The 21252-nt window shown below is 46.5% G+C and overlaps 1 protein-coding gene across 1 annotated transcript in view; it reads left to right on the forward strand.

Annotated features, from left to right (window-relative positions):
* Positions 1–209: 209 nt before the first annotated feature.
* tnni3k (TNNI3 interacting kinase) overlaps positions 210–21252 on the forward strand; it is a 48811-nt gene continuing 27768 nt past the window's right edge. Inside the window, exons 1-13 of the mRNA XM_041889796.2 lie at positions 210–323; positions 702–810; positions 1237–1322; positions 1820–1917; positions 2547–2657; positions 2881–2979; positions 8494–8632; positions 8987–9131; positions 10639–10743; positions 10828–10922; positions 11292–11441; positions 16537–16623; positions 17230–17286. Of these exons, the coding sequence (XP_041745730.1) occupies positions 284–323; positions 702–810; positions 1237–1322; positions 1820–1917; positions 2547–2657; positions 2881–2979; positions 8494–8632; positions 8987–9131; positions 10639–10743; positions 10828–10922; positions 11292–11441; positions 16537–16623; positions 17230–17286 (1321 nt within the window). The 5' untranslated portion in view covers positions 210–283. The remainder of the gene's footprint in view (positions 324–701; positions 811–1236; positions 1323–1819; positions 1918–2546; positions 2658–2880; positions 2980–8493; positions 8633–8986; positions 9132–10638; positions 10744–10827; positions 10923–11291; positions 11442–16536; positions 16624–17229; positions 17287–21252) is intronic.

A 21252-nucleotide genomic window follows, 5' to 3' on the forward strand; every position in this document is an offset into this window, starting at 1 on the left:
GCCATCAAGCAGTTGACAACTTCAAAATGTGAAAACTGACCGACGGCTTGTGCAAGACAATGTAAGCTAATGGCCACCTGCTGTTTGAAAAGAGCAACACACAAACAGATCAGTTGTCATAGTGGTCAGGCATTCCTCTTAGAGATGTTATTTTTAGCCCTCTGCCATGATCCCTCTTCTATCTGGTCCTACTCTATTGTGACTGCGATAGGGATAGTGTTACTGCTTCACTCCTCTGTTCCACCAAACTATACAACGTACACAGGAAGAAAAAAGAGGTTCAATGGGTAATTATAAATCAAGACCAACTCAGACGTGTACAGGTAATGGCTTGTTCTCTTTCAGTGTTTTGTGCTGCCTGAGAGTATATGTCGGGGTCTAAATATGTACTATAGAAGCCTATTAAGAAGCTTCGCTTTGGAAAATGTATGTCCAATAGGGTGGGAGTAACTTTTGCTGCCATTTTCCCACTTCCTTTGGTATTTAAACTAGGATATAGAGAAGTTACATTATTTAACATTGGAAAATACAAGTGATGGGAAATGCAGTCTGTAGATGTACTAAATCCATTTCAGTGTGTAACCTATGGAAAGCGTTTCAGCTTTTTAAAATTACAGTACCTCAGTCGCAATCAGGCTAATAACTCAGTAAATGATGCTATACCTATGCTAACAGTATCTTGCCTAACTCCCTTTCTGAAGATGAGTGGAAGAAGAAGGTGAGCGAGTCGTACTCCGTGATCATCGAGAGGCTGGAGGATGACCTACGCATCAAAGACAGCGAGCTGATAGACCTCAAACAGGTCTTCAGGTAACAGAGGCTCTCTGTGATAAAAGCCAGACATTTATTCCCTATTCATTCTTCCATGTGTCATGTTGTAATGTCATAACGTGACACAAAATGTTATGATAGTGACTTCAGGTAATAGTAGCTCTCTGTGGTTAAAGCGATGCATTCATCCCTGTTCAGTCTTTCACATGTCATGATATAACATCATGTCATGATATAACATCACAGAAATGTTATGATAGTGACTCATGCCCAGTCTCCATATAGTTCTAGACATTGTCCAAATGTCTTCTGGGTCGATTATTACTGTTGCTATATGTTATATTAAATGGATTATATGTTTTACATCAGTGTCCTAATTATGGTGTAAAGGACAGTGTAATAGCTATTGTAATTACACATTTGTACGCGGGACTTACATCAGTATGTTGTATTTGGATGGCTCAGCTCTGATGAAGCTTTCCAGAAAGTGAACTTGAATTACCGGACAGAGAGCGGGCTGTCCCTGTTGCATCTCTGCTGCATGTGTGACGGTATGTACGATTATTACTATTAATAACCTCTTACCAAAACATTAAAGTGCTACATTTGCTGCTGCACTCTTGGCTTGACGCCCATGAGCTCATTAGATTTGATTGTGCTCCATTGTTTTGTTAGCCTGGTCCCAGATCTGTTTATGCTGTCTAACCAGCAATATAAACTGGGTGGTTCAAGCCCTGAGTGCTGATTGGCTGAAAGCCGTGGTATATGAGACCGTATACCACGGGTATGACAAAACATTTATTTTTACTGTTCTAATTCCGTTAGTAACCAGCTTATAATAGCAATAAGGCACCTCACGGTTTGTGGGATATGGCCACTATACCACGGCTAAGGGCTGTGTCCAGGCACTCCACGTTGCGTCATGCAGAGTGGTATATTGGCCATATACCACACCCCCTCGGGCCTTATTGCTTAAATATAGATCTAGGAACAGAGACAATATACCACAGACAGATCTGATGCCAGGCTAGTATATGGTTTTCTCCAGGGAATAAAGTCCACATACGGACTCTGATGTTGAAAGGCCTACGTCCATCCAGGCTTACCAGGAATGGGTTCACTGCTCTACACCTGGCTGTCTATAAGGTGAGAGAATGGTTAGACACCTGTTCCCTTCATAAATATATATTTTTTTTTTTATGCGCACACAAAAATGAGGAAAGAGATGGATAATGCATTCATTTGAAGACAGTGTTATTGATATAGTTACAAAGATATGTCTGTAGTGAGTAGGTTACTGTTTATGATGTGTGATTATATTGGGATTTGCTGAACGTTATAAGAATGTTTCTGTGGATTGGCCTTTATTGTTAAATGAATTGGACACATTCCATGGTTTTACCACATGGTGGAGCGCAAGTCACATCACAATGCACACATTGTTCTATGAACAGTGTGATAGGTTCTGTTTTGCTCTCATGCTAAGGACTAGAGACAGTTCATCTAGTCCTGAGGCACACAGGATCAGTATTACAGATGTGTCTATTTTGAGGTCTTGGCTTAATCAAGGTGCTGATGACTTGGGGTGAACGTCATCTGTATTTCCCTGATTCCTTACCTCCTCAAAATGCCTGAAGAGAAGGTCAGACGGGAGGAAGCTTATCTTCCCCAGTGTGTTTTGAGAGAGGACACAAGGAATAAAGGAATACAATTCTCCTCAAGTGTTAAAGTGAAAACAAACCTACGTGATTGACAGTAGTTGTGTGTCCTCCCAGGACAATGCTGAGCTGGTGACGGCAATGCTCCACGGAGGGGCAGACATCCAGCAAGTTGGGTACGGTGCCCTCACCGCCCTGCATATCGCCACCATCGCTGGGCACCATGAGGTGGGCACTGCCTCTGTTTTTTTGGGTTTAAAAATAAATATATCCTCACTGCCCCTGTTTATACCAGTCTCAGACATTACCTCACATTCTGTACAGTACTATTCATATTTATGAATCGTTCTGCTGGCGTCAGCAACAATGGGTGTTCCAACAAGAGATTTAGTGATGTGATGATATGATAATAATATGTCCTGTAATATAGCCTACATGTTGTCATTCTTAGGCAGTGGATATCCTTCTCCAGCACGGAGCCTATGTCAACGTCCAGGATGCTGTGTTCTTTACTCCTCTGCACATTGCTGCTTACTATGGCCACGACCAGGTAATGGTTTAAAAGTTTTGTCCTAATATAACAGTGTAGGTAGCTTCATCCAAGATATCCCTCTTTACCTTCTGCCAAGCAGGGGATGTGTTGAAATCTGTTCATCCCTTTTTCTTGTCACCAGAGATCTAGTCTGCGTCCCAAATGGCTTCCTATTGCTTTCATAGTGCACTAGTTTTGGACCAGAGCTCTATGGGCTATAGGGAATAGAGTGCTGTTTGGGACCTAGCCGTACAGTGTCTATTACAGTAACCCCCCAGGCCCAGTTCCACTTCCATGTCAAGTCTGTCTCGTCTGGGTCTCTCCAAGCTCTGCTCCCATCACGTGACAAAAACAACGAGTTGCCTCTGCTCTGTTATTAGAGGAACGCGCACTAATGCCCCGGACCAGAGCTAGGTCTCTCCATCTCCCACAATCTTGATGTAGATTGAATACATGGATGTCCCCCACCACTCTACACCACTCTCTCACTTGAGTATCTTACCTAGTTATTCTCTGATGATATCATTTTGCTCTTTTGTAGCTTTGGCAACTATGTGTGTGTTTTCTCTCCCAGTTCGCTCCTCTCCCTCTTCGACCCTACTCTCCTCCCTTTCCGCCTCCTTTGACTCCCACTGTCCACTTTCCTTCCCCTCCCACTCCGCGGCTGAGTGACTCACTGCGTGCTAACAGAACAGGGCTGCGGGCAGCTGAGCGGAAACGACCTATCATCCACTCCCTTCACTCTACCGTCTCTTCCTCTGTATCCACTGTTAAATACACTTTCTATCACTCTACATTTCAAGCTTCTACCTCCAACCCTGGGAAACTCGTCTCCACTTTCTCTTCCATCCTTATTCGACATCCGCTTCTCATTCACTCAGCCTATTGAGTCCACTGGTCCCACTCAGACAGAACTACCCTACATCTTGACCTCTTTCTACCCTCTCTCTCCAGATAAAATCTTGCGACTAGGGATGACTGGCCGCCCAAAAACCTGCCCACTTGACCCCATCTCATCCTCCCTTCTCCAGACCATCTCTGGAGGCCTTTCTTCCATTCCTCACTTCCCTCATCAACTCATCCCTTTCCACTGGCTGTGTCCCCTCTGATTTCAAGATGGCCAGAGTCGCTCCCCTCCTCAAGAAACCAACAGTCGATTAATCTGACGTCAAAAGATACAGACCTCTATCTCTTCTCTCTTTTCTTTCGAAAACACTTGAGCGTTCTGTCTCTGACCAACTCTCTTGTTATCTCTCTCAGAACCATCTTCAAAACCCTAACCAGTCGGGCTTCAACGTGTTTCACTCAACTGAGACTACTCTCCTCTGTGTCACAGAGGCTCTCCACTCTGCCATAGCTGACTCTCTCTCTTCTGTTCTCAACCTCCAGGTAGCCTTGCAGTTAAAAGCATTAAACGAAAAGTTCACTGGTTTGAATCCCCGAGCCGGCAAGGCAGTTAACCCCCAAGAACAACTGCTCCCTGGGTGCTGATGACGTGGACGTTCGATTCAGGCAGCCCGCCACACCTCTCTGATTCAGAGGAGTTGGGTTAAAAGCAGAAGACACATTTCGGTTGAATGCATTCAGTTGTGCAACTGACTTTCCCTTCCCTTACCTACCCACTGCCTTCGAGACCGTGAACCATCAGATACTCCTCTACCACCCTCTCAGGGTTGGACAACCTCTGCACATTCCTGGATTGCATCCTGCCTGGCAGGTCACACCTACCAGGTGGCGTGGAGAGGATCTGTGTCTGCACCACGTGCTCTCACTACTGGTGTCCCCCAGGGCTCGCTTCTAGGCCCTCTCCTCTTTTCTCTTTACAAGTCACTCGGCTCTGTCATATCCTCACATGGGCTCTCCTATCAACTTCTCTTCTCCTTCCCCTGACACCCAGATGGCGACACACATCTTTGCGTGCCTGGCAGACATCTCAGCTTGGATGGTAGCCCACCACCTGAAGCTCAACCTTGACAAAACGGAGCTGCGCTTCCTCCCGGGGAAGGCCTGCTCGCTCCAAGACCTCTCCATCACGGTTGACAACTCCATGCTGTCCCCCCTCCAGAGTGCAAATAACCTTGGTGTGACCCTGGACAACACCCTGTCGTTCTCTGCAAACATCAAAGCAGTGACTAGCTCCTGCAGGTTAAATCTCTACAACATTGTAGAGAACAACCTTTCCTCACACAGGAAGTGGCGCAGGTCCTAATCCAGGAACTTGTCATCTCCCGTCTAGACCACTGCAACTCTCTGTTCGCTGGGCTCCTCGCTTGTGCCATCAAATCCCTTCAACTTATCCAGAATGCTGCAGCCCGCCTGGTGTTCAACCTTCCTAAGGATGAGTAAGATGGCTCCGACTGTCACACTCTGGCTCCAGGACTTGTGTATTTGAGCCAGGGTGTATGTTGTTTCGTTGGGTTTTGGGTGATTGGTTATGTTTGCATGTCTGTCACGTTTATTTCTAGGTTGGGAGTTCTGTGTGTCTATTTCTAGGTCGTTGATTGGTGTCGTGTGACTCCCAATCGGAGGTAACGAGTGTCAGCTGTCGGCTCGTTATCTCTGATTGGGAGCCATATTTATTCGGTCTGTGTTTGCATATGGGTTGTGGGTTTTTGTTCCAAGTTCAGGCTTTGTCTCTGTGGGACTTCACTTTCGTCTTTTGTTTGTATTGACGTGCTTTTCGTATTAAAGTCATCATGTTCACTCGCAACGCTGCGCATTGGTCTGCTCATTTTCAAGACGATCGTGACAGAAAAACCCACCATCAAAGGACCAAGCAGCGTGTCCAGGAGCAAAGAGACTGGACATGGGTGGAGGCGCCGGGTAAGGAGATCGAGAGGCTGGCGATGGCCCAGGTGGGCAAATCGTGGTCCTGGGAGGACATGCTCGGGGGCAAGGGACCTTGGGGGAAGATCAAGGCCCTGGCGAGAGAGGAGCATCGGCGGCAGCAGGTTTTTCGTCGGAAGGACGAGAGGCAACCCCAAGAAATTTTTTGGGGGGGGCACATGGCTTGGGCGGCTGGGCAGCAGGAGGCTGCCACAGGGAGAAAAGGAGAGAAGGCTAACGGAGTACGGGAGCCATTGGCGAGTAGAGGGAGGGAAGTGTTTGTGGCACGGCGTGAAGGACTGATGTGTGTTGCCAGTCCGGTCCGGCCCGTTCCTGATCCTCGGTTGAGGCCAGTGGTGTGTGTTCCCGGTACGGACCGGCCTGTTCCTACTCCAAGCACCAGGTCCACGGTGTGCTACGCCAGACCGGAGCCGCTAGAGCCTTCCGCCAGACAGGAGCCGCTAGAGCCTTCCGCCAGACAGAATCATACACCAGCGATGGAATCAGCAGGAGCCGACGCAGCCCGTACAAGACTGGAAGCCCAGGTTCGGGTCCAGCAAGAGCAGCTCCTGCAGATGAGAACCGCCCTGCGGGAGGTGATGACCACTCTCCGAGGCTGGGGTCCGCCTCCACCGCCAGCCGCCCAGCCTGCACCGTCAGCCAGCCATGAGCAGCCAGATCCGTCAGCCAGCCATGAGCAGCCAGATCCGTCAGCCAACCATGAGCAGCCAGATCCGTCAGCCAGCCATGAGCAGCCAGATCCGTCAGCCAGCCATGAGCAGCCAGATCCGTCAGCCAACCATGAGCAGCCAGATCCGTCAGCCAGCCATGAGCAGCCAGATCCGTCAGCCAGCCATGAGCAGCCAGATCCGTCAGCCAGCCATGAGCAGCCAGATCCGTCAGCCAGCCATGAGCAGCCAGATCCGTCAGCCAGCCATGAGCAGCCGGATCCGCCAGAGCCGTCCAGCCAGGATCCGCCAGAGCCGTCCAGCCAGGATCTGCCAGAGCCGTTCAGCCAGGATCCGCCAGAGCCGTCCAGCCAGGATCCGCCAGAGCCGTCCAGCCAGGATCCGCCAGAGCCGTCCAGCCAGGATCCGCCAGAGCCGTCCAGCCAGGATCCGCCAGAGCCGTCCAGCCAGGATCCGCCAGAGCCGTTCAGCCAGGATCCGCCAGAGCCGTTCAGCCAGGATCCGCCAGAGCCGTTCAGCCAGGATCCGCCAGAGCCGTCCAGCCAGGATCCGCCAGAGCCGTCCAGCCAGGATCCGCCAGAGCCGTCCAGCCAGGATCCGCCAGAGCCGTTCAGCCAGGATCCGCCAGAGCCGTCCAGCCCGGATCCGCCAGAGCCGTCCAGCCCGGATCCGCCAGCCAGCCAGGATCCGCCAGAGCCAGCCAGCCAGGATCCGCCATTCAGTCCGGAGCTGCCCCTTAGTCCGGTACTGCCCCTTAGTCCGGTGCTGCCCCTGAGTCCGGTGATGCCTCTTAGTCCAGTGCCGCCCATTAACCCAGTGGGGTGTAGTTGGGGGGTGGTAATGTGGAGGAGGCTAGGGAAGCGGGTGGTGACTAAGGTGGGATGGGGAGCACGACCAGGGGCAGAACCGCCACCGTGGACAGACGCCCACCCAGACCCTCCCCTAGACTGTATGCTGGTGCGCCCGGAGTTCGCACCTTTAGGGGGGGGTACTGTCACACTCTGGCTCCAGGACTTGTGTATTTGAGCCAGGGTGTATGTTGTTTCGTTGGGTTTTGGGTGATTGGTTATGTTTGCATGTCTGTCACGTTTATTTCTAGGTTGGGAGTTCTGTGTGTCTATTTCTAGGTCGTTGATTGGTGTCGTGTGACTCCCAATCGGAGGTAACGAGTGTCAGCTGTCGGCTCGTTATCTCTGATTGGGAGCCATATTTATTCGGTCTGTGTTTGCATATGGGTTGTGGGTTTTTGTTCCAAGTTCAGGCTTTGTCTCTGTGGGACTTCACTTTCGTCTTTTGTTTGTATTGACGTGCTTTTCGTATTAAAGTCATCATGTTCACTCGCAACGCTGCGCATTGGTCTGCTCATTTTCAAGACGATCGTGACACCGACAGACATGGCAGCTCTGCTTCTAGCTCCTAAGCAACTTTGCAGTCACAAGCGTTTCACTATACCCGCAATAACATCTGCTAAATATGTGTATGTGACCAATACAATTTGAGTTCTCCCATGTCACCCCGCTCTTCCGCACACTCCACTGGCTTCCAGTCGAACCTCGCATCATCTTCAAGACCCTTGTGCTTGCCTACGGAGCAGCAAGAGGAACTGCCCCTCCTTACCTTCAGGCTATGCTCAAACCCTGCATCCCAACCCGCACACTCCGTTCCGCCACCTCTGGTCTCTTGGCCCTCCCACCCCTATGGGAAGGCAGCTCCCGCTCAGCCCAGTCAAAGCTGATCTCTGTCCTGGCACCCCAATGATGGAACAAGCTTCTCCCTAAAGTCATGACGTCGGAGTTCCTGCCCATCGTCCCAAAATGTCTGAAACCCTACCTCTTTGCAGAGTATCTTACATAACTCTCTAGGCTCACTCGACGCCCCCCTCCCCTCCCAAATTGTGATGTACGATTGTGATGTGTTGTTTTCTCACCTAGCTATCTTAAGATGAATGCACTAATTGTAAGTCGCTCTGGATAAGAGCGTCTGCTAAATGTCTAAAATGTAAATGTGAATCTCTCAGGTGGCTAAACTGTTGTTGAAGTTTGGGGCGGATGTAAATGTGAGCGGGGAGGTGGGAGACAGACCGTTACACCTGGCAGCCGCCAAGGGCTTCCTCAGCGTCGTCAAACTGCTGCTGGCAGAAGGGAGCAAGACTGAAGGTGAGAGTTATTGCAGTAGGTCTGGGAGCTACATGGTACATGCTTGAGTTTCACTGTGTCTGTAAACATGCTCTCAATACAGACATTGTCAAAAAATACAATCCTCGGTTCAGGTGATATACTGTTTATCTTGATGGGACGTGCGCTTGAGTGGGGAACATTAAGATGTAACTGCAAAGTGGACCTGATGTTCATTATGGTCTACCGGTACTTACCATCATGTTTATCTACAAGTCACACAATGACATCACATTCAGCCAAGTGTTCAAAGTTGTAAATGGTTTTAATAAGGAAATTACTAGCTTCTTTAAAGTTGCCCAACGAGAAAACAACTCAGTCCTTCTTCCTCCACAGTGAATGCTCAGGACAACGAGGACCACGTCCCGCTCCACTTCTGTGCCCGTTTCGGCCACCATGAAGTGGTCCGCTTCCTGTTGCAGGGCAACTTTGAGCTGCAGCCTCACTCCGTCAACATCTACGGAGACACCCCTCTCCACCTGTGAGTTAACTAGTCTCCTGAGTTAACTAGTCTCCTGAGTGGCGCAGTGGTCTAAGGCACTGCATCGCAGTGCTAACTGTGCCACTAGAGATCCTGGTTCGAATCCAGGCTCTGTCGCAGCCGGCCGCGACCGGGACTCATGGGCGGCGCACAATTGGCCCAGCGTCGTCCAGGGTAGGGGAGGGAATGGCCGGTAGGGATGTAGCTCAGTTGATAGAGCATGGCGTTTGCAACGCCAGGGTTGTGGGTTCGATTCCCACGGGGGGCCAGTATAAAAAAATATGTATTCACTAACTGTAAGTCGCTCTGGATAAGAGCGTCTGCTAAATGACATAAATGTAAATGTAACTAATGATACAGTACATCATAATGATAAGAACATCTGGGGTGAAACCATTTAGAGTACAACACGGTGGGAATAGACAGAGAATGATATCACTGGCTCATGTGAGTACCCTCTGAGGCATGCAGCAGTAGATTGAACTCTACTGGGGCTGTATGTCTCAGGTGTCTCAGAGTTGGAGTGCTAATCTAGAATCTGGTCCCCCCCCCACTGTCAATGTAATGTTATTCATTGTGATCTAAACTGAAAGGCAAAACTGATCCTAAATCAGTGCTCCTACTCTGAGACACTTGATCACTAAGGGATTTACATGATCCACACACACCAACACAGTCGTGAAAAAGGCACGACAACGCCTCTTCACCCTCAGGAGGCAGAAAAATGTTGGCATGGGCCCTCAGATCCTCAAAAAGGTCTACAGCTGCACCATTGAGAGCACCTTGATTGGCTGCATCACCGCTTGGTATGGCAACTGCTTGGCATCCAACTGCAAGGTGCTACAGAGGGTAGTGCGTACGGCTCAGTACATCACTGGGGCCGAGCTCCCTGCCATCCAGGACCTCTATACCAGGCGGTCAGAGGAAGGCCCTAAAAATTGTCAAAGAATCCAGCCATCCAAGTCATAGACTGTACTCTTTGCTACAGCACGGCAAGCAGTACCAATGCACCAAGTCTGGAACCAACAAGACCCTGAACATCTTCTACCCCCAAACCATAAGACTTCTAAATAGTTAACCAAATAGCTACCCGGAATATCTGCATTGACCCTCTTTTGCAGTAACTATTTTGACTCATCACATATACTGCTGCTACTGTTTATTATCTATCTTGTTGCTTAGTCACTTTACCCATGCCCATATCTACCTCATACCCCTGCACATCGACTCGGTACTGGTACCCCGTGTATATAGCAAAGTTATCGTTACTCATTGTGTATTTATTCCTTGTGTTATTATTTTTTCTATATTTTTCTCTCTGCATTGTTGGGAAGGGCCTGTAAGTAAGCATTTCACTGTTAGTCTACACCTGTTGTTTACAGAAATACTATTTTAATTTATTTTATACATATGGTCCCTGGTCTAATTCACTGAGACTGATAAAAGCTACTATAATCTCCTTATGTGTCTACCTGTATCTGCAAGTCATTGCCCCTGTGTTCCACAGGGCCTGCTACAATGGCAAGTTTGAGGTGGTGAAGGAGATTGTGCAGCTGTCAGGCACAGAGAGTCTGTCCAAGGAGAATATATTTAGCGAGACCGCCTTTCACAGGTAATAACCCTAGTGTACCCCTATGAGTTAACTTCTCTGTCTGTACAGGTCCAAGGTAACAGCAGTGTCTACCTCTCTCCACAGTGCCTGCACCTATGGGAAGAGTCTGGAGATGGTCAAGTGCCTGCTCGGTCAGAATGCCATGAGCATCAACCATCAGGGTCGAGACGGACACACAGGTGGCTATTTCTCCTAATTTCTAATCTAGGGCCAGGAGGTTTTCCCTGGCCAGGTTACGTGATCAGAACAATATACTGACCCTAATGATGAAGTATGACTGAGGCCAGGAGTTTTTGTTGACCAGAACTGAAGAGGAAAAACTCTTGGCCCTACAAATAATATCTAAACCAGCCGAGAGCACTCAATAAGGTCAAGTTCCGACTTTGTAATCCCAGAAGGAGATTCGTTTTGCAGCAATAGTCATACATAAAAAATGACTGACAATTAGCAAGGACTTCAACACAAATAAGGTCCATATGAATGGGAGAAGAGCGGTTGATCTGACTGCTTGGGCTAATAACCTTTGAACCCTGTCACTGTCTCTGTAGGTCTGCACAGTGCATGTTTCCACGGCCACATACGTCTGGTCCAGTTCCTATTGGACAGCGGGGCAGATATGAACCTGGTGGCCTGTGACCCCAGCCGGTCCAGTGGGGAGAAGGAGGAGCAAACCTGCCTCATGTGGGCCTATGAGAAAGGTTAGTCAGTGATGGACAGATCGGTCTGTCCAATGAGAGGCCAAGGACAAACCTGTATCTCAGAAAAGATAGCTTTTGTAGCAACACGAAATAGAGCTGAAAACATTAAGATTATGACATTTGTACGATCTCTTTTTCACAGATGATTGACTTTGCTTGAATTGTGAGGAGATGTTTTGTCACTTTCAGAGTTGTGGTGTTGCTAGGAAACCTTGATAGTACAGTACAGTAACTGTTTGTAATTAAGTGTAGTCTGGCTGTTTAGTCTCCCACACTGTCACCCTACCCCTGTCTCAGTAGAATAAATAGTGAAGAGTTTGAGTAGTAGTAGTGACTGTAGTACTACCCAGCAGAGGTAGTAGTAGTAGAAGTAGTAGTGACTGTTGTAGTAGTGACTGTAGTACTACCCAGCAGTAGTAGTAGTAGTGACTGTTGTAGTAGTGACTGTAGTACTACCCAGCAGAGGTAGTAGTAGTAGAAGTAGTAGTGACTGTTGTAGTAGTAGTGACTGTAGTAGTAGTGACTGTAGTACTACCCAGCAGTAGTAGTAGTAGTAGTAGTAGTAGTAGTACTCAGATTCAGATCAACTTTATTATCCCACCAGGGGAAAATTCATTTGGTCATGTGCTTAAAAGGATGGTACAAAAAACATGAACACACAGAAACTACACAATATAATTCATTAAAAGTGCTATAACTACACATTTAAAGTGAAAGTGCAATATGCTGTATACTCGAGGGACCAACAGACTATCGATTATACAGCCTAATGGCTGTTAGAATAAAAGAGTCCCCATATCTATATTTTTTTATTTTATTTTGAAGAAGTCTCTTTCCCCTTGTCCGGCTGCTGCTGTGACTGAGTTTTGAGTGAAGGGGATGAGTACTGTCCTGTAAAATACTTTCAAGTTTTAGGAGGATGAGTTTTGTGTGCAGGTTGGTGGCTGATTCTTGATCTATACCAATTATCCTTCCCGCCGTTTTGATCAAGCTCTGAAGTTTGACTTGGTCTTGCACTCACATGTTTCCAAACACACATATCAGACCAAAGGACAGCGCACTCTGCAGGACAGATTTATAGAACATTTGTAAGATATGGCGGTCAACATTAAAATGGTTCAGTTTGCGTTAAAAAAAAACATTCTCTGTTGCAATTTCTTTATCTTTGCAAAGGCACAGTCATTGCATTTCAGTTTATTGTCTATTTCGATTCCCAGGTATTTATATGTGGTCACTCTATCAACTGATTCCCCATTGATCTTCGTAGGGGGTTGTGAGTTTTGTTCCTTCTGAAATCAATTTCCATCTCTTTTGTTTTCTTAACGTTTATTTCAAGAAAGTTATCTGCGCGCAACTGGATGAATTTTTGCCGTTTCTCTGTCAAAACCTTGAAGAGAGGCTTGGTCTGGGTGTCATCTGCATATTTAAATAATTTGGGGCTGAGTTAGAGGCTTGCCAATAATTTGTGTACAGTGTGTCCAGTATCGGTGAAAGTACGTAACCTTGAGGGGCTCCCGTATTCACCGTTCTAGATGTAGAGATGGCAGAGTTAAACTTCACTTGTTGAGTACGCTTCACAGTATTCATTGACACCAGTTTATCCACCAGTAGGTGGGGTTGGATGGTTTTAAACGCGCTACTGATGTCAATGAAAACCATTTTCACTAGGCTATTTGCCTTTTCTAAATGTTTGTAGATGTTATTCAGCATTACCAGTAACGCATCATCAACACCCCTGGAGGCACCGTAGGCTAATTGGTTTGGATCTTATCGGGATGAGTGACCAGAGAGAAATGTTTTGTGAATTATTTTTTCAAAACATTTCATAGGTACAGATGTCAAGGCTACAGGGCGTAAATCGTTCATTCTTTTGGCCTGTTGTTTTTGGGTACTTGGACAATCAGCGACTTCCATAAATCTGGAATTATCCCACTGTCCAGTGACAGCTGGAACAGCTTCTGGAATGGTAATGCGAGCTGGTCTGCGCATGCCTGAAGTACCTTGCTGCTGACGCCGTTTGGACCATATGATCTCCGTGGGTTGACACGTTGAAAGGATTGCTTGACGTCATTCACAGAGATCTGTATATCAACAGCTGGTATGCTGTCTATACTGTCCAAGGCCACTTTCTGCTGCGATGTAAAATCACACATGTCAAACCTACAATAGAAACTGTTAAATCATTAGCAAAAGCAAGGTCATTTTCAACAGTCATACAATGTCTCTTTGGTTTGTATCCTATGATGGTTTGTAGCCCTTGTCAGGCTTTCCTACTGGCCTTGTGATTGAAAAGGTTTTCTAATTTCTCTTTATGCTGCCTTGCACTCCTTTATTTTGTTTTTGAGTCGCCTCTCAATGTTTTTCCTTTCCTCTTTACTGCCACCTGATTTAAACACTAGTTTTTTTTCTGGTTGAGGAGCTCTTTTAATTCCAGAGTTACCCACAGTTCATTATTGGGGAAGATGTTGACTTTCTTTTTGGGAATAACGAGATCCTCACAGAAACGGATGTACTCCGAGACGGTATCTGTTGCCTCTTCCAGGTCATCGGAGCTGTCCGTCAGGGCCGCCCAGTCAGGGGACTCTCTTCCAGGTCATCGGAGCTGTCCGTCAGGGCCGCCCAGTCAGGGGACTCTCTTCCAGGTCATCGGAGCTGTCCGTCAGGGCCGCCCAGTCAGGGGACTCTCTTCCAGGTCACCGGAGCTGTCCGTCAGGGCCGCCCAGTCAGGGGACTCTCTTCCAGGTCATCGGAGCTGTCCGTCAGGGCCGCCCAGTCAGGGGACTCTCTTCCAGGTCATCGGAGCTGTCCGTCAGGGCCGCCCAGTCAGGGGACTCTCTTCCAGGTCATCGGAGCTGTCCGTCAGGGCCGCCCAGTCAGGGGACTCTCTTCCAGGTCATCGGAGCTGTCCGTCAGGGCCGCCCAGTCAGGGGACTCTCTTCCAGGTCATGGGAGCTGTCCGTCAGGGCCGCCCAGTCAGGGGACTCTCTTCCAGGTCATGGGCGCTGTCCGTCAGGGCCGCCCAGTCAGGGGACTCTCTTCCAGGTCATCGGAGCTGTCCGTCAGGGCCGCCCAGTCAGGGACTCTCTTCCAGGTCATCGGAGCTGTCCGTCAGGGCCGCCCAGTCAGGGACTCTCTTCCAGGTCATCGGAGCTGTCCGTCAGGGCCGCCCAGTCAGGGGACTCTCTTCCAGGTCATGGGCGCTGTCCGTCAGGGCCGCCCAGTCAGGGGACTCTCTTCCAGGTCATCGGAGCTGTCCGTCAGGGCCGCCCAGTCAGGGGACTCTCTTCCAGGTCATGGGAGCTGTCCGTCAGGGCCGCCCAGTCAGGGGACTCTCTTCCAGGTCATCGGAGCTGTCCGTCAGGGCCGCCCAGTCAGGGGACTCTCTTCCAGGTCATCGGAGCTGTCCGTCAGGGCCGCCCAGTCAGGGGACTCTCTTCCAGGTCGTCGGAGCTGTCCGTCAGGGCCGCCCAGTCAGGGGACTCTCTTCCAGGTCGTCGGAGCTGTCCGTCAGGGCCGCCCAGTCAGGGGACTCTCTTCCAGGTCATGGGAGCTGTCCGTCAGGGCCGCCCAGTCAGGGGACTCTCTTCCAGGTCATGGGAGCTGTCCGTCAGGGCCGCCCAGTCAGGGGACTCTCTTCCAGGTCATGGGAGCTGTCCGTCAGGGCCGCCCAGTCAGGGGACTCTCTTCCAGGTCGTCGGCGCTGTCCGTCAGGGCCGCCCAGTCAGGGGACTCTCTTCCAGGTCATGGGAGCTGTCCGTCAGGGCCGCCCAGTCAGGGGACTCTCTTCCAGGTCATGGGAGCTGTCCGTCAGGGCCGCCCAGTCAGGGGACTCTCTTCCAGGTCGTCGGCGCTGTCCGTCAGGGCCGCCCAGTCAGGGGACTCTCTTCCAGGTCGTCGGAGCTGTCCGTCAGGGCCGCCCAGTCAGGGGACTCAGAACAGTCCTGCAAGCTTCTGTAGCTTCAGGAGTCCAGCTGTTCATCTCCACCTTTTAGTCTTCTCTCGCTGCAAATGCGGTTTGTAGACTGGGATGAGCTGAACCATGTTATGATCCGAACCCCCAACATTGGGTAATGCCTTGGAAAAATACCCCACTGGGATGTTACCATAACAGAGGTCCAGACGGGTAGGACATGTAACATATTGCTGATATGATGGTAAATGTTCAGATAGATTACACATGTTAAAGTCAGAGCAGCTTTTCTGCTTCAGGTGACTCTGTCTCAGCCTGGGATACAAGGTCATGGATCAAGTCGGCAGCTATTGCTTCAGGTGACTCTGTCTCAGCCTGGGATACAAGGTCATGAATCAAGTCGGCAGTTATATGGGTATCAGCGGAGGGGGCTATGTAAACAATAAATAGTAGGACCTGATTTATTTCCAGTGGCAGGTAGTATGGCCGTAGGTTAAGAGCAAGGAGTTCAATGTCTTTAGTACAGCCCTGGTGCTTAGTTGTAATATGGGCAGGATTGCAATATTTCTCGTTGATGAATGCACAAACTCCACCACCTTTTCTCTTACCAGAGTTGATGTTTTGGTCCATTCTAACGATTGTGTAGCTCCACAACGGAGTCGGGATCCTGTTCCGTAATCCAGGTCTCAGATAGACAGATCAGGCAGGCTTGAAATTGAAATTCCACAAATTAACTTTTAAGAAGGCACACCTGTTAATTGAAATGCATTCCAGGTGACTACCACATGAAGCTGGTTGAGAGAATGCCAAGAGTGTGCAAAGCTGTCATCAAGGCAAAGGGTTGCTATTTGAAGATTCTCAAATATAAATATACTTTGATTTGTTTAACACTTTTTTGTTTACTACATGATTCCATATGTGTTATTTCATAGTTTTGATGTCTTCACTATTATTCTACAATGTAAAACATAGTAAAAATAAAGAAAAACCCTTGAATGAGTAGGTGTTTCCAAACTCTTGACTGGTAGTGTACATGTAGTATTAGTAGTAGTACAACTACTAATGGTGACTTTGGTAGATGGGTATAATGCGGTAATAATGGGTTAGTTTATAGTGAATGCCACCGTAACAACCCTGTCTGTGTATCCCTGTATCTGTGACCCTGTCCCGGTGTCCCTACCCCAGGTCATGATACCATCGTCACTCTGCTCAAACACTACAAGCGTCCCCTGGACGACTCCCCCTGTAATGAGTACTCTCAGCCTGGCGGAGGTGAGTGGGAGAGGTGGGGGTCACTGGTGCACTTTGACCTCAAGGCTCTAGCATCTAGGGCCATCTCATAGGGTGAATCTCAATTGTATTTGCTTGATTCCTTGTGTTCTCTCTACTTACTGCCTTCTCAAAACACATTGGGGGAGAAGGTGAGAGGGGAGATACCTCAGATTTTCTCCAATACGTTTTAAGGAGCCAAGGAGAGAGGATGTAAGAAATTAAGCAAAGACAATTGAGAGAACTAATATTCTATTTTTGATGCTATACTGTATGTCTTTGCTATGCAATATACTGTACATCTAATGCTATGTGTCTTTAGGAGAGGCCAACAAAGGAGAGGATGTTGACTATTAACATTAGTAATGTTCAAAGATAACACCTCACCAAGATGATTGAATACAACACACGTAAATGTTAAATAATAGGCCTACAAAGGAGAGAATGTTGATTATTAACATGTGTAATGTTCAAAGTGCAAGATAACACGTCACCAAGATTGCTGAATACAAACAACACTGTATATGTGATTTTCTAAAAAGGAATAAAGATTGAGCAGAAACATGGGGCATTTTCTTCATCCTGTTTATCTTGTCACTACTCTTTCAGATGGGTCCTACGTGTCTGTGCCGTCTCCCCTGGGCAAGATCAAAAGCATGACTAAAGGTACTGGAGTGAAGCGAAGTACATGACACGCATCATCCAAGGAGCACTTCACATCACTGTCATACTGACACTGGTTACTGTTGCTATGGGACTTATTAGTGTGTGTCTCCTATATATGATGATATGGTAATCGACAATAGCAAACAATAGGCCAATGTAAAAGAAACTACAACAAAAAAAAGAGAGAAAAAACTCACTGGTTACTGTTGCTATGTGACTCAGGTAGGGCTGACCCCATTTAGTCGACTGGTCGATTGTTTGGTCGATAGGCTGTTGGTCGACCGAGATTTCTTTAGTCCAGCAGTAGCCAAAAAATAAGTAATCATGGTGTATAAGACACCTGTCTGATTGGCGCCTGTCTGAGTGGACTGATCTATTGTGGAGGCCTTTGGGATGGCACAGTCCATCAGTCTAAGACGTGTGCTACTGTAACCGGTGTGAAATGGCTAGCTAGTTAGCGGTGCGCTAGTAGCGTTTCAGTCGGTGACGTCACTCGCTCTGAGACCTTAAAGTAGTTGTTTCCCTTGCTCTGAAAGGGCCGCGGCTTTTGTGGAGCGATGGGTAATGATGCTTCGAGGGTGACTGTTGTCGATGTGTGCAGAGGGTCCCTGGTTCAAGCCCAGGTTGGGCCGAGGAGATGGACAGAAGCAACACTGTTACACTACTGAAATTGTATATGGTTATATTACATAAGAACAATGACTCAAAACTAATACAAATAATATTATTTTATAACAAATGCGCTTTCTCCCTCGTTGGATAGTGGTCGCTGTCCGCGGTTCAGAAACACATCAATGCGCTGTTTAATTGGCGCCTTTTCCTAGACCATGTTGCTATGTGCATAATAGCAAAGTTAACCAGCATATTGGTGTTGAGAACAATGCGGCGGAGGCAGCAGCAGAATGAGGAGATGAGAAAACAGCCCTCGCCTTATTGTCTAAGAAAAGTGAGGAGAGAGGAAACCCCAACTTAATTAGGTCTATATTCAACAGCCTAACTGTTAAATGTGCCTGGTTTATAAATCATCAATATATCTACAGAAATAATACAGATCCTGCTTCTGTTGCCTGTTTGAGTTTAATAGCCTACTGATTCCGTGAGCACCAAGCCTCATGCAACGACATGTCAACTAAACAATTCCACAAATTCAGCTGTTTTTAATCTTTGCTTTGCTGTAATAAAGGCTTTATACTTTTTTTTGGATAGAACAGCCTGTCTGGTATTATTTATAATTTATTTACTGTTGTTTAAACTGTTCCAAATTGTCTGGAAAATAATATTTATAATAATAATAACGCTCCTTTTTCTTGATCTCCTCTTATTGTTATTATTATTATTATTATGATCATAAGTAATGTTATTGTCATTAGTAGGCTTAGTATAGCAGCCTTGTATAACCAACATTGAGCTGTAGGCCTAAGAGCACATCCTGTTTAGTCTTAATACTGTATAACTTACTTAGGCCACAGCATACCAGTCATTCCTGATTTGAAATGCAATCAAGCATTTTAGTTTTCATATAAAATAAAGCGAGCTTTGAATAATTAGCTTAAACAATAAATAAAACGTTCCAAGTCGGAAATGGCATTCACGAATGAATGCCTGTTTTTAGTCTTTGCTGTAATAAAGGCTTTAAAAAAAACGTTACAACAGACTCTCTGGAAGCTTATCATTTATTGAGTGTTTACATTGTTCTAAATGGTCAGGAAAATTATATTGTATTGTATAAAGCACCTGTTTGGCGCACATAATATGACGCAGTGCTTGCTCCATAACTTATTTTTCTTAATCGCCAGTATTTTCCACAACTAGTAAAATGTATTCTACACATCTGTCTTCCTCTTTACCTCCTGCACAACCAGTAAACATTCCCCATTTCAAGTTTATTTGTCAGGTCATCTGCATCCATTTTGCTGTCACATGGGTTACAGTGTTCAGAGTTTGTTATACCATTTTATGTGATTATGATATGCTATAGGTCAAACCCTATTGTGCCCTATTCGGACTTGATTAGTTTTACTAGGGGAGGTTGGGCAATGTAATTATGTGCATGAGCACAAAACACCACATCTGTAATTTTGGTCCCATACCAATCTGCCATGTCAGTAATTTTTACATGCAGGTGAGTAACAATTCCAGCCAGAATAACCTACTGCTTTTTTGTGAACTCCAAGGTCCTCTGATAATACTAGTCCCGTGCGAATCGACATCCTTGTGTTTTGAACGAAAGGTCTGAGTTTGACAGGTGTTGCTCGCGGTTTGCGCAAGAAAATAATAACTGATTGGATAAATTGAACTAAGTGCTGCGTATAAACTATATATGAACGGCCTACATGTAGCCTAGCAACTTTCCCAGTGAATGCTTTTGTTTATATGTTTTGTGCGTATGAATATAATATTGGCAAACGCATCCGTAAAAAACAATTATTGAGCCTATTTAATGCAACCCTTGCTGTTAATAGATCGCAAAGCAGCATACAACTGACCTAAACGTTTGAAATTATACATTCATTTTCTCATCCAAAGCCTTAAAACGCATCTCAAGTGAAATTGCTCACATCTGAAGGCTGGGGGGCATTTAGGATGTACTGTTGATCGCTAAAATAGCCTAATGATTATGATCACACTTCCTCAATTCAAATATTATGTGGATAATATACCAAAGATGGTTTGGTATGGTTTAGAAACTTGGGAACCAAGCTTGAGTTATCAGTGTGTCCCTATCACCTGGACATGTTGAAATACTGTATCTTCATACCTAGAATTTAAACATCCAGGCTTCCGTCATAACTGTCAATGTATTTATTTTTTAAAATACAAATTACAGGGGAAAAAACTAATGCCGTCCGAATCTTACTCTGGAATAGCGGACATTCTGGAGTAATAATTAGATAACCGATGTTCTCTAATAATACTAGTCCCGTGAGAATAGGTCTTTGGTCACGTGCATGCGATGCATACATGTGTGACGTAAAGCGGTTGAGGGAATATGGAATGTTTTTCCTAAACAAACGAGGGAGTTTGGTAACAGAACTTTTCGGTCAGAAATTATGTATTTACAGTGCATTCGGAAAGTATTCAGACCCCTTGACAATTTCCACATTTTGTTACATTACAGCCTTATTCTAATATGGATAAAATCGTTTTTTCCGCCTCATCAATCAACACACAATACCCCATAATGACAAAGCAAAACAGTTTTTTAGATTTTTTTGCAAATATATTACAAATAAATAACTGAAATATAACATTTACATACAGTACCAGTCAAAAGTCTGAACACACCTACTCATTCAAGGGCTTTTCTTTATTTGTACTATTTTCTACATAGTAGAATATATGGAATTATGTAGTAACCAAAAAAGTGTTACACAAATCAAAATATATTTTATATTTTAGTAGCCACCCTTTGCCTTGATGACAGCTTTGCACACTCTTGGCATTCTCTCAACCAGCTTCATGAGGTAGTCACCTGGAATGCATTTCAATTAACAGGTGTGCCTTCTTAAAAGTTAATTTGTGGAATTTCTTTCCTTCTTAATGCGTTTGAGCCAATCAGTTGTGTTGTGACAAGGTAGGGGTGGTATACAGAAGATAGCCCTATTTGGTAAAAGACCAAGTCCATATTGTGGCAAGAACAGCTCACATAAGCAAAGAGAAACGACAGTCCATCATTACTTTAAGACATGAATGTCAGTCTATCAGGAACATTTCAAGAACTTTGAAAGTTTATTCAAGTGTAGTCGCAAAAACCATCAAGCGCTATGATGAAACTGGCTCTTATGAGGACCGCCACAAGAAAGGAAGACCCAGAGTTACCTCTGCTGCAGAGGATAAGTTCATTAGAGTTAACTGCATCTCAGATTGCAGCCCACATATATGCTTCACAGAGTTCAAGTAACAGACACATCTCACCTCAAGCATTCATGGTCGAATTGCTGCAAAGAAACCACTACTAAAGGACAC

The sequence above is a fragment of the Coregonus clupeaformis genome, chromosome 11 (assembly GCF_020615455.1).
Source record: "Coregonus clupeaformis isolate EN_2021a chromosome 11, ASM2061545v1, whole genome shotgun sequence".
Taxonomy (NCBI): domain Eukaryota; kingdom Metazoa; phylum Chordata; class Actinopteri; order Salmoniformes; family Salmonidae; genus Coregonus; species Coregonus clupeaformis.